The 12366-nt window shown below is 43.2% G+C and overlaps 2 protein-coding genes across 2 annotated transcripts in view; one reads left to right on the forward strand and one right to left on the reverse strand.

Moving 5' to 3' along the window:
- Window positions 1-366: 366 nt before the first annotated feature.
- On the reverse strand, window positions 367-4266 carry LOC146205686 (uncharacterized). The gene is made up of 3 exons (XM_084590347.1): window positions 3602-4266; window positions 940-1141; window positions 367-563 (listed from the first exon to the last, which is right to left on the reverse strand). Exons 1-3 carry the CDS (start codon window positions 3643-3645, stop codon window positions 498-500), a joined length of 312 nt encoding a protein of 103 aa, XP_084446473.1. The 5' UTR covers window positions 3646-4266; the 3' UTR covers window positions 367-497.
- Window positions 4267-8021: 3755 nt separating this feature from the next.
- The window catches only part of LOC146205687 (uncharacterized), a 105961-nt gene continuing 101616 nt past the window's right edge, over window positions 8022-12366 (forward strand). The window contains exon 1 of the mRNA XM_084607604.1: window positions 8022-8103. Coding sequence (XP_084463730.1) covers window positions 8022-8103 — 82 coding nt within the window. The remainder of the gene's footprint in view (window positions 8104-12366) is intronic.

Below are 12366 nucleotides of genomic sequence, written 5' to 3' on the forward strand. Positions count from 1 at the left end.
ACTGCATGCTGCAAGTATTGCTGTAAGGAATACAGAGATGAATTCTGCGACTGTTGACAAATGCCTCAACTATGGTCACTGCTTGCCATGCTTGTCCATATTTTACTGAGAAAGGCAGCCTAAAAAAAAAAAAAAAAAAGTTCCACATTTTTTGACCGCAGGACGTAGGCCGACACTTATGTCTGAAAAGGCACAAGGTACTGACCAACTGAGGCAGACACAAGACAAAGTAGATAGACACATGACAGCTGTACAAAGATGTTCGGCAGTTCATTGCACAACTTTATACATGCCCCCTACCTGCTACCATCTCAAAGTTTGGTTCTTGAAATAGTCAATAAAAGAAAAATCCCGTGCCACGCTGCCAAACCTCCCCTCTACAGCTTTCCTAACACTGCTCATTGCCTTGTTGAAGGCAACATGATGAGGCTGCAGTACGGCACCTCCAAACAGCTTGTAGAGTAGAGGCCATCGGGGGTAGGCTGCATCACTATAGATCACATATTTATGACCCATGGTGATCTTCTGCAGATTCTCACAGTGCACCGTCTCCTTGAGGATCCCTAAACGATAGCAAGAATGAAAAATATAACCAATGCGGGTCTACACAGGTGCCTCTGTTCTTTTTGTATAATGAGATGTAATTACAGTTGCAAGTTTTTAGATACAATTTTTTCCTACAAATTTATAAAATGCCACATGCTAACACAATCTTGCATCACATACTTAAGTGCCACATTTCTTTACAGATGAAATGCTGTTTTTCATGAGGTGGGTCATTGAGTACCCTTTCCCAAAAACCAACTCAAAAAATATAAAAGTACTTGTGGAATTTTCGCAGCAGAGATGTTAGGCTTTAATTTGGAAATGCACTTCCCTGAATATGAAAAACATATTACAGCTAGTTACTGCAATAAAGACATGACTGAATAGGCTTACCTGCATCGTGACGCCTGCCTTTAAATTGCCCACTGGCAGACTATGGCATTGGTACACATTAGTGCCTGATATTTCTGCACAGGCTACACTTGTGCCCAAAGAAGTCCTCCTTCTGAGCCACAGACGGTCGACAAATTTGCCTTGCTGTGCCATGATGAAGCCCCAGCAGTTGAGCACGGGGGCCTTCCTTTGCATGCACCGCCTGAGGAGGAAAAATTGAAGAGGCTGCAAGCAACGATCGCTTATAGAGTCCCTATTAAGTGGTCATGAGAAAATAATCTTTCAGTGTGCACCTTCTTTACTGTGCCGTAGCATAATACTTATTGCATTGCTTTTGGAAGAGTTCACTAGCGTTACCTTGTACAGGCCCATCAATTTTAAGGTGAAAATCTTTAATGGCTCATACTGTCGGCATTCGTTTGTTTGGTCACACTATAGCTGTCAATCAAATGGCGTCATGATGATGCCATCAGAAAAAATTAAAATCCTGTTTCCGCTGGGAGCCGAACCTCTATCCCTCGCATCCCCATCCGAGCGCTTTAGCCAACTGTGCAACGCTCGGGATCGTGAAACACACATCAAAATTCTCCTTGTCTACTGTAAGGATGATAGTAGCGATGACAATGAAGTTGGAATCAGCAGTGATGACATTAGCAATGATAATGACGGTGCATTTAATTCATAGTGATGAGAGCAAACGTGATGCACCGTGTGCACCAGCAACGCTTAGATTTTCACATTTCTGCAGTGTAGATTCCGCAGTGCTCCCTGATTTTTTCAACACTATCATCGACACTTGATTTTTTTTTTTTTTCAAAGCAAGCGAAATTCAGAACCTACGCTAGGTTATTTTCTTTTTTTTTTTTTTTTTTTTGTAATTGAGAGATCATATATACATCTCACTTTTGCAAACGGTTTGAGACAGTAAGGATGTAAATAAAGACCAGGAATTGCGCAGAAATCATGTGCCAAATCAAAAATGAGCCAGATTCTGCTGATGTGCAGATGGAAATGAGCCAAATCTATTTTATTCTTGACAGCTTTCTTTCTCAGCTTTAGCATGATAGGGTGGACTACTGCGAGTGTAAATTCAATTATTGCTTCTCCATAGCTACTTCCTTATCACTGCCTAGGATACGAAGAGATCACAGGAAAATCTGAAGCCAGAAGATAAAAACACTGGGAACATAGGCCTGCAGCAGACGAAGCAGTTTGTGCATAAAGCTAGCAAAATAACTTATAAAAGACTACATTCAGTTTAGCCTGTTGGCAGCAGCTTTCTGCATTTAGCAACATAAGTAAATAGCCGAAACGACAATATTTGCCGCTGTCTTGTCGCTTTGCATCCTATGTGCATCTACCATTCCCCGGCAATACAATGGTGCACTGAATTAAAATAGCTCTTCATTAAACACATTCCAACTAATTTCTACCAATAGAAAATAGCCTCACATCTTTGCTTGAAGCAGAAGCCCACTAAGCACTTATTTGCTCACTTTAGAGCAAATCAGTGCTGCTGATTGTGTGACAATGAATATAACAACTCTTCATCAGCTGTATTCACAGTATGATCATTTACAGGAGACTAGAAACGACTCTGAAAAAAATTTCATTCAGTCAAAATAGGGTCAAATATAGATTTTTATATCGATAAGGGCCAAATCTAAAATTGCTTACATTGTTTAAATTATTGCATAAAATTTTGTGAAATTTCTGTGTTGAGTATTTCTAATACATGAAGCAAATTAAAAAATAACTTGTGCTGATAACAACCTTTTGCGTATTTCTCAGTTTGTGTTTCCGTTGACTTCCCTAATTTAATAAAAAAAATATTGACTGGCAAGTGTGCTAGTGTTTATGTTGATGACCTTATGCTGTGCTAGTAGGCAAGATCGAAAAGCAGCATAGCACTGGTTGCATTAGGGACGTTAAACAGTTTCACTAAATTCGATGTCGACAAGAGAGCACCTTCCCAAAGCTCTACAACCGAGTTGGAGAGCAGGGGTATATATATATGCCTTTGCACAAGTGTGCCTAAGTTAATTGATGTAAAAAAAAAAAAAAGTGATTACAGCAGACGTTCGGTGACTGGGCACGAGTCAACTGCAATCGTTAATGTTTTACAGTATCCAAAACTGCTCGCCTGCTAGAAACGACACAACGCCGTTACGCGCCAGAGAGCATTGGCCCCATGCCATCATCCCTAGGAGCATGAGCGCTGGTGCCTTTCGACTACAAAATGGTAGGGTTTTGACGTAGTTATATCGAGTAGAAGGCTCGGTAGCGTTTATGCACACAAGGAAGCTGATGGGGATGATGTGCAATGAGTAGCGCGAGAGTGCGTAGCAGTGTGCACGCGGGATGATACGACATCCCGCCCCGCTTCTCACAAGGAATTTATCGCTTTAAATCCGCTCCGGCCTTTTTTTTTTTTATTTGCTTTTAATTTGAAAGCGCTATAGTGTTAGACTGTTTTGATAAGCTCTGAACCTCAGGATTAGCGCTAATTCGCATTCAAAGATGACTACTGAAATGCCACAGCCAGTCAGCTTTGCTTTACATGTTTCGGCGGGCATATTTATTTGACGCAGAAAGCACTGCTATCAATAATTTGGCTTGTAACTGTCAAGCCACCACAGCCACCACACCATGCGCTACTTACCTCGGAGAATCGCTGAAGAGCTTGCAGGTCAAGCCACTTGTCATATCGTAGAGTAGATGACCGAAGTAAAAATCGATCTGTGCCAAGGTGCCTCGGAGCCGGAGACCCTGACACGCTGCGCACTGATGACCTCATTTGGAATTAGGAGGGCTAACTGCAGCTCTCCGAAATTCTCTTTCTAGAATCTAAAACTCCTGTTGAACACTGTGTTGTTGTTGGCGCCGATGTTGAAGGGTACCACGCTCACGTAAGTTCCTTCGAGGCTTTGGAATATCGCGCTCCCGTTGAAATCTACGCATGTCTTCAATTTCATCCCATGATAGGGTGCTTAAAAGCTGCCTGTCGTGAAGGGTGAAGGATGCTGTCGGCATGATGTAACGTAACGTGGGCAGGTTGCACCGATAGCAGGAGCAAATTCTAGCACATGACCGAACACCAGCAAACACGAGCAGTTGTTTCCTTCCTCCATGCGAGCACCTGCGAGCACCAAAACAAACGGATTAAATGCAACTAGGCTTGGATTGTTCAGGCTTGCTGCAGGTGGCAAAGTGGTTAAAAGTGAGCTAAAATTATAATTATTCAAAACACAGCTAACACGTCAACATGATGACTTCGGGGGATCTGCATGTGACATTTTTGTGACATTATTTGAAGTATTTATTACAAATAGATTCTATCTTTTTTTTATTGGATAGCCATCATCATCATCTGCATGTACGTCTAGCGATACGTCTTACGTATGGGCGATACGTACAGCTAAAACGTGTTTTGCCCGGTGTCAGCCGAATACGTCTACATCAATTTGCACGCATGCGCAGTAGGCGTCCGATACGTCTACGTCTGTACGTCTCCGGGAGACGTAATACGTCTCCGGTAAGCTAAATCTCTCTATTGTCCCTTTCCGGCAATTGCAACTCTTTCCTGCATTCACGGGAAATCCTCTAATGGCCGTAATCCTCATGCTCCTTTCTTCTCCTGTACGTCAGCGGACGTGTCACTTCGATCGTCTCCTTTGGACAATAGGCATTCCTCACTTGACAATAGCGCCTCTCGACAGGAAGGGCGAACAGTTGAACAAAATCACTTCCGGCTATTTCTCACAGGGCGACGTTTCTTTGTATTTCTCTTAACATTCCCTTGACAGGGCCAACTTGGAAGTTGTAGGGCCACGACAAAGCAAAGCATGCTCACACAAAAAACTTCATGTGAACACGCTCACTTAGAGCCCTTGCACAAACAGCACATATCAATACCATGCCCACAGGCGCACAACAGTGCGCGCAAACGCGGACCATGCACGGTTACAACAATATATATATATATATATATATATATATATATATATATATATATATATATATATATATATATATATATATATATATATATATATATATTAAAGCTAGAGCTGGAGGCAAGCACCCCAAATTGAAGCAGTAAAGAAAATAAAGCTGTCTCAAGCAGCTTTCCAACTTTGGGCGATCGCTGAAAGGCGCCTGTAGTGTCATTTCAGTGGATGCTCCGGGTCTTCTTTCCATCTACAGTGAGGTGGGGATAAGAGGAAAAGGAGGAAAGCGGGGGCGGGTTACTACAATAGAACATTGCAGGCGGTCCCCAGGGCAGTCTGCTGGCACGCGTTTTACTTCCACTCTGTCAAAACAATAGTTTCAGACTAGTTTAGCAAGTTTAGTAACGAAAACATTTTCGATGAAAAATTTTGAAGGCGAGAAAAAAAATATAGCTGACACTGAATTCTTACTAAGCAACGGTTGTAATCAGAACATTTTATATGCGTAAGTTTCGAAGGAATTGCGCTCGAAAGCTCCGAGAAGGACCAAGGTTGCTGTGCTCCCTGCCGAGACACCGCTGCAATTTCGGGACATTTAAAACGTGCCGCTGCTGTGAACGCTTCGGATCTCGTGCCCTTTGATCAGAGCGCAAAAAACTGTCGCTGTAAAGCTGACGTTAAAAAGCTCTCACTTTTAGAGGTTCGCCTCGACGCCCTACTGGTTGCACCTAACTGAACTCTTTCGTGCACTACCACGTGCTTAAGACCTGAATCACCAAGTATGGCTACTAATAGAACTGTAGTGAATGAAATAACTTTAACTCGATAGCGTTAAAGGCCCCGTTATGGGGACAATCTGGTGTATAAATAGCGTTGGCTTCGTGAGCGAAAAATCACTGGCATGTCTCTCGCAGCTGATTAGTGGCATGGTCGAGCACTGATTGGTCGGCTGGTTGTGTTACGTCACGAGACCACGTGACGTGGCCGAGTTTGCACGGAGATAAAAGTCGAACTCGGGACCCCTGGATCCCGAGTTGGACACGCTGCCCGTAGGCCACGGAGACACTTTTCGTTTTGCATACATGGTATTTAATTAACGAGGTTATGTGCAGGGATGACTATATACACAGACTGTTTACATAACATTCATCTAAACGCTGAGCTGCTCTAGCTTGACAGAAAAGACACCTAACTATAAAGTGGCTGGAAAGATACACACCGCGCTAACATCGTGGAAACCAGTCTGCTTGAAAGTCATTTTCCTTAAAAATTCACTTTAGTTGGAGCATCATTCGGCTAATATGATATTTGGGTAGAACAACAGGTTAAATGTTGCGATACAGTATGCGCGTCTTCCACAAGCTATGGAGTTCAACGAGGAAAATCCTGTCACAGGGCTCGTAGTCAGCTTGAGTAAGTGTACGTGGTATCACACATTGCAATAATTTAGATTTAAGGCTTTTTCAGAGCTCTTAGCAGCACGTCCCAAAACAGAAAACGTCTTTACAGCCGACGAAACAGTGTTCTGTGATTTTTGATACACCATACAGATGGCAGTTAACAGAAGATAAGAATATCCTATGAAACCACGTGTTAACAGGTGTTAGCGCTTTGGTGCGTAATTTCAATAAAGAGGTTTTGGTGTGAGGAGAAATGGGCATTTTTCGCACCCGCAAGAGCACACCATGGCCGTTCAGTTCAAAGTGTAAAAAACGATACAATGGTGGCAGAAATAACATCCTTTTGTACTCTATGTGTAGGCTCCTGCGCTAAACAGAATCTAAGTGCTCATTCTGAATGCGGACTGTCAAAAACCGAGCCGAAGCTTAAACTTTACTGCATAAATCCCAGTAAATAAGAACAGTCACTAAAATTGACACAAACCATTAAGTCGGGAAGCAGATTCTTGAAGTTAACCTGCCAAAATGCTCTAATAATCGTTTGAAAACATTATCGAAAAAAAAAAAAAAAAAAAGAAACGGGCAACGAGCTTCTCGTACATGTGCTCTATAAGCCAAGTTCCATTGCACAAACAAGCCTGAAAAGGTTATTAAACAGCATCGGCCAGAAATTGGATGATCAAATACACGTCGCTAACATCCTGTGAAAACGATTGATATATTATCTAGCCAGCGGAGGACCGTTAGCGCATAATAAATGCTTGCTGACGGAAAGATGCTACAGGCCTGGACTCGGTCAAACGTTGAAATCCGATGGTGGAAAAACCAGCTCATCATCATCATCATCATCATCAGCCTGACTATACCCACTGCAGGGCGAAGGCCTCTCCCATATTTCTCCACTTAACCCGGTTCTGTGCTAGCTGCATCCACTTGACCCCTGCGAACTTCTTAATCTCATCTGCCCACCTAACTTTCTGCCGCCCCCTGCTACGCTTTCCTTCCCTTGGAATCCAGTTTGTTACCCTAAGCGACCATCGGTTATCCTCTCTTCACACTACATGTCCTGCCCATGCCCATTTCGTCTTCTTAATTGTCACTAGAATGTCGGTAACTTGAGTTATTTCTCTGACCCACTCTGCACGCTTCCTATCTCTTAATGTTACCCCTACCATTTTTCGTTCCTTAGCCCTCTGGGTTGTCCTCAACTTAAGTAGAACTCTCTTGGTTAGCCTCCACGTTTCAGCCCCGTAGGTGAGTACAGGTAAGATGCAACTGTTGTATACTTTCCTCTTGAGCGATACCGGTAAGCTGCTAGACATAATCTGCGAGTGCTTGCCAAATGCGCTCCATCCCAATCTTATTCTTCTTGTTATTTCCTTTTCATGGTCCGGATCTGCGGTTACTACCTGTCCTAAGTAGACATATTCGCCTACTACTTCCAGTACTTCGCTACCTAATGTAAACTGCTGTTCCTTCCCGAGGCTGTTGAACATTACCTTAGTCTTCTGCATATTGATTTTCAAGCCGACCTTTCTACTTTTCCTGTCTAGGTCATCAATCATTATTTGTAGTTCATCTCCCGAGTTGCTTAGCAAGGCAATGTCATCCAGTTATTTGCACGTACTTGCCCTAAATGTGTGAAGCGGAATGCACGTGGCCATTGTATTCCTGCGCGCAGGGGCGGTGTTGTGTCCCACGAACCAAACCACAGGCCTGTACTTTTGGAGCGATGCATCTGAGTGCCAGAGACTGCAAACTGTCCTGTCGTGGATACAGTTCTGGCAATGCCATGCTTGCCAATGCAGAGAGAGGCAAGCAAGATAGTCGGTCGGGATTTGCAATCACTGCAATATCGTTGCCGAAAACATGGAAGCCATGGATATTAGCTTTGTGTAGAACGTTCAAAGTGGCTTCAGGTAAAAGGCGAAAAGCAGCGCGGGGACATCGGACAGCCTTACCTCACGGAGGAGCGTATTGGAAAGGGGTTTGAGAGATTACCGTTTACAGTCAAGCGATTCGAATAGTTGTCGTAGCAACGTAGCACCCGCTTGAGTGACGTAGACCAACATTCGCTCGCTACAGTGGAGAAAAAATAAATAAATTACTGGCATGATCAAACGTCTTCGCAACATGGCCATGATAGTAGGACGATTGTATAATATGTTATGCTCGAAATATGGACAATAATTACTCTGCATGGCGCCTCAAGCCACACTTAATTCTTTTGAGGACAAATGAGAACCGACTTTGCGAATTATACGTGATTTGATAAAATTTAATGCAAATTGGTAATCGAGATTTGCCTACGTGATTGGCGCCTCCCACTGGGAAAGCTTTTCATCTTCTCTTTGGAATTGAATTGATGTGACATTTCGTAAAATACTAGTGAAGAAACTCTACATCAGAACCAACCGCGAAGGGAGCAGGTTATGAGTGAATATAGATTCAACGTCTTTGTGAAAGTAAAAAAAAAAAAAATCTTGCCAGGACTGAGCGTTTCTTAAAGAGGCAACTGATGTACTGCTCACTCCAATTCTTGCTGTATAAAAGAGCCGCCAATAACGGAAGGATCGCCTTCTGATAAATGCATCACCAAAGATACGAACGACGTGAGAACGTCTGAATTATTTATATCAGAAGTAGCATCATACAACTCTATATCCATAAATGCTGACATTACATCCCCTGTGCAAGTCACTATAGGCTTAGCGTCTCTGACTACGAAAGAAAGGAAGAAAACAACTTTTTCATTTTGAATCAAAGAAGAAACACTCGACGGTTTTCGTCATGCGACGAAAACCGGAGGCCCAGACGCCTACTACCGGAGCTAAGTGCTGTCGCTTTCCCGTGGCCCCAGGCGCACTGCAGCCGACCTTGTTCATCCATTGCACCTTTGAGAGCAGAACAATGGCGGTGCGCATGTGCCCCCGTCATGTGTTTTTTTTCTTCATATTTCGTTCACTTTCTTTGGAAAGCGAAAACAAAAAAAATACTGGGAGGTTTCTCAAGCTGCTGTGCAATTTTGTCTATCACGCTGCTAATACTTAAAATGTTTAGAGCTAAAGCTAGGCATTCAAGTCTATTTACATCCGAAGAGCTCTAAATTTTTAAAACCTTGGTTCAAGTATATGGGACAGCTTGTGCAATTTAAATCGAATATCTTAAGGGTTTACGGCATGCTTAAACATTATTCTGAAAAAAAAAAAAAATAGCAGGCACTTGCTTCCTGGAGGCTATTTTATTATTATTATTATTATTATTATTATTATTTTTTACCATAATAACTGATTTCAGAAGAGAAAAATCAGAAGATTGTCTTCTTGGCATCCGCCACCGTCTGTTTCAGAAAGAATGTAGTCAATGTGAGCCTCCTCTGCCTAGTGCTTCCAGGCCCACGCCGCAAAGCTGGAAACGTGTATTTCCGTGCTTAATATATTTCACACCAAAATACCCCGAAGCACCTCTTCGTAATCTTTGGCCGGTATTAGTTTTCAGCCTAGCCCGCAAGGCGACCCCGTCAGTCTGAGCACGCGGTCAGAAAAGAAGGCAGAGCGCCGAGGCATTCGCAATATTGGCAGTAACCAGAGCTCGGCTCCTGTGGCGAACACTGGTGTTGCAATCAACTATCCGACCTCACACTGGTGTCCGAGCTTGCTGCTTCAAAGTTCGGAGGCTCCGGGGTTCGAGCTTGCTGCTTCGAGCTCTGAGAAGCACAAAAAAATAAGTCGCCTGGTAAAAAAAAAAAAAAAAAAAAGAAAACAGCGACTATTCTGCGGCGTTGTCTATCACCAGCGCCGGTAAGAACTTCCTGACAGAAAAAAACAAAACCCCACGGTCACTTCGCGCTGTTTGGGCCGAAAGGAGGTGACAGGAGATTTTTTTTTTGTTTGTTTGTTTCTCAGTGCTGTGAACGCCACCTAGAGACATTCCTGTTTGAGTAGCCGACGGCGGCACTTATGCTGCTATGCGCGTTGCATCTGAATGCTCTAGCAGGCACTTTCTGGAAGAGGGTGCGGGCCTTCTATATTGTTCAAGGATATGATTCGCTCTGACAGTCAGCTCTTTTTTGAAAAAGCACCACTTTATTTAGACCATCAACTTGTGGCGCAATACACACAGATGGAAGCAAATGTGAATGTCTATGGGAGCGTTTCGTTTATAAGACCCTTTAGTCTAGACACGGCCATACGCATTTTTTTTCCCCGGTTTCCTAAATTCCCAACAAGACCTTTGGCAACCGCCGAAGCTGATGCTAGCAGTAGTGGTTCATTGCATCTTGCTGATAAACTATTTCCTTGTGGCTCAGTATACCTGAATGCAAACAATGCCCTACTACCCTGATTAGAATATTTTATGCAAATATTGTTTAGATTTCTAAAGACGTACAAAGAGATCGGAAAACCGAGGTACTTTAAGCTGACAGTATTGGTTCCATGCATCGTGCTGATTGCGCTTATTGTTCTCACACACGGCGTTCCACTGAGGCCACTGCGGAAGACGATGCAAATGAATTCAGCGGCTGCTTTTGCGGTTGGGATAAAAAAGTAAACTAAGATGAATGCCTTGGTTCAGCTGAAATCTGGAAGAGGGAACATGGGTACGGAAATTGGAAAGCCAAACAGACACTGCGCTTTATTTTTGGGGTGCTGGATAGGTATTCGGAGAAGCGGGGATAAATTGTTCTTGCGAATTTTTGAGGCAATAGTTTCTTTTTTCCTTTCTATGATAAGTGCGTTCATATGCAAAAAGAAAAAAAAATGTGAGAACTCTAGCGCCTGTTGACGTCTTGCAGTAGTTGCAGTTAGATTCATCCGAAGAAGAGCAAATGGTGTCCATTCATTTTAAACCAGCCGAAAGACAAGACACAGAGAATAGAAGCGAACAAGACGAGGCTGGACTAACAACTAAAGATGTTAAGTGTGGCTGAGGCGTCGGTTAACCTTCATAGTATGGAATTCGCTCCGTTAGATAAATGGATAGTTAACCATGACTTTGAATTCTTTTTGCCCTTTCACTGGTTTGAATGTGTGCGCGCATCTCAGCGCGAGTATTCGTTGTCTTCTTCAATAAATCTTCAGTTGTTATTCCAGCCTCATCTTGTTCGCTTCTATTCTCCGTATGTTGTCTTTTGGCTGGTTTAAAATGAATGCTTACCAACTCGCTCAGTTGTCAACCCTGTTGAGCAAATGGTGGCCACTGCACTGTGTTCTCAATGCAACGGAGCTTGAAATCGATGGTTGCTCGCGCAGGTGCGGAACGATGATGTTGAGGACATTGCGATTAAAATGGGAAGTTTTGTAAAATGCTGTATGCTGCTTGGTGGCGACAGTGCAGTGCGGTCTACAGATCCGTAAATCCATGATTCGTTTTCAGTGCCTCCATGAAAAACGCTGGGCGAAGTTTAGCGAAACCTGTTATACGCCATCTTTGAACTCGTATTAAATGCCTTATAAGTTGGTTCCAATGTGTTCAGCTGGAGTTCAGTTTACAATCATCTGCCCTTGATCTGCTATGAATACCTTTGCATTTTTAAATCGATGGCTTTAATGGTCACGTTCAGCGCAACACACGGAGTGTTCATTCGCTGTCCGGCGTCGTGACGCGAAGGTTTTGATTGGTCAACTGTGTCACGACGTAAGAGCCACAACAAGCCCCAGCCCTCGCGTGAAATGCGACGTCACGCGTGGAGCGAAAGTGGTTTGATAGTAAAGCAAATTAAACGGCGCCGAATGTTTGAAATGAAATGAACTTTACAAGAGAAAGAGAGAGAAAAAACAACAACAACAACAACAACGTCCACTCTACCTACCAGGCCAGACAAGACTTTTTTTTTTTTTAAATGTCGGTTAACAAACTACATACAGGCATAAAAATCACTAGCCTACCTTTGGTTTAAGCGATGTATTATCCTCAGTGGATGGAGATGTGATCGACGGATTGATCAAAATGAAAAGACCACGCAAGGCATGCTTGCACGGCATGAGAACAAGAGGGATTTATATGTTATGTGGTCTGGCACATAACGTGGCATCTTACGACTTTATGCTAACAGAGACATTTAGCAAAGTCGATAG

The sequence above is a fragment of the Amblyomma maculatum genome, chromosome 1 (genome assembly GCF_055883805.1).
Source record: "Amblyomma maculatum isolate TAMU_Amacu chromosome 1, ASM5588380v1, whole genome shotgun sequence".
Taxonomy (NCBI): Eukaryota; Metazoa; Arthropoda; class Arachnida; order Ixodida; family Ixodidae; genus Amblyomma; species Amblyomma maculatum.

Excerpts from the sequence above, each read along its gene's own strand:
- LOC146205686 (XM_084590347.1), bottom strand. The coding sequence starts at position 3,645 with ATGACAAGTGGCTTGACCTGCAAGCTCTTCAGCGATTCTCCGAG. Across the intron at positions 1,142-3,601 it reads CTCTTCAGCGATTCTCCGAG|GCGGTGCATGCAAAGGAAGG; the intron begins GTAAGTAGCGCA and ends TTTCCTCCTCAG. Across the intron at positions 564-939 it reads AGGCAGGCGTCACGATGCAG|GGATCCTCAAGGAGACGGTG; the intron begins GTAAGCCTATTC and ends GCTATCGTTTAG.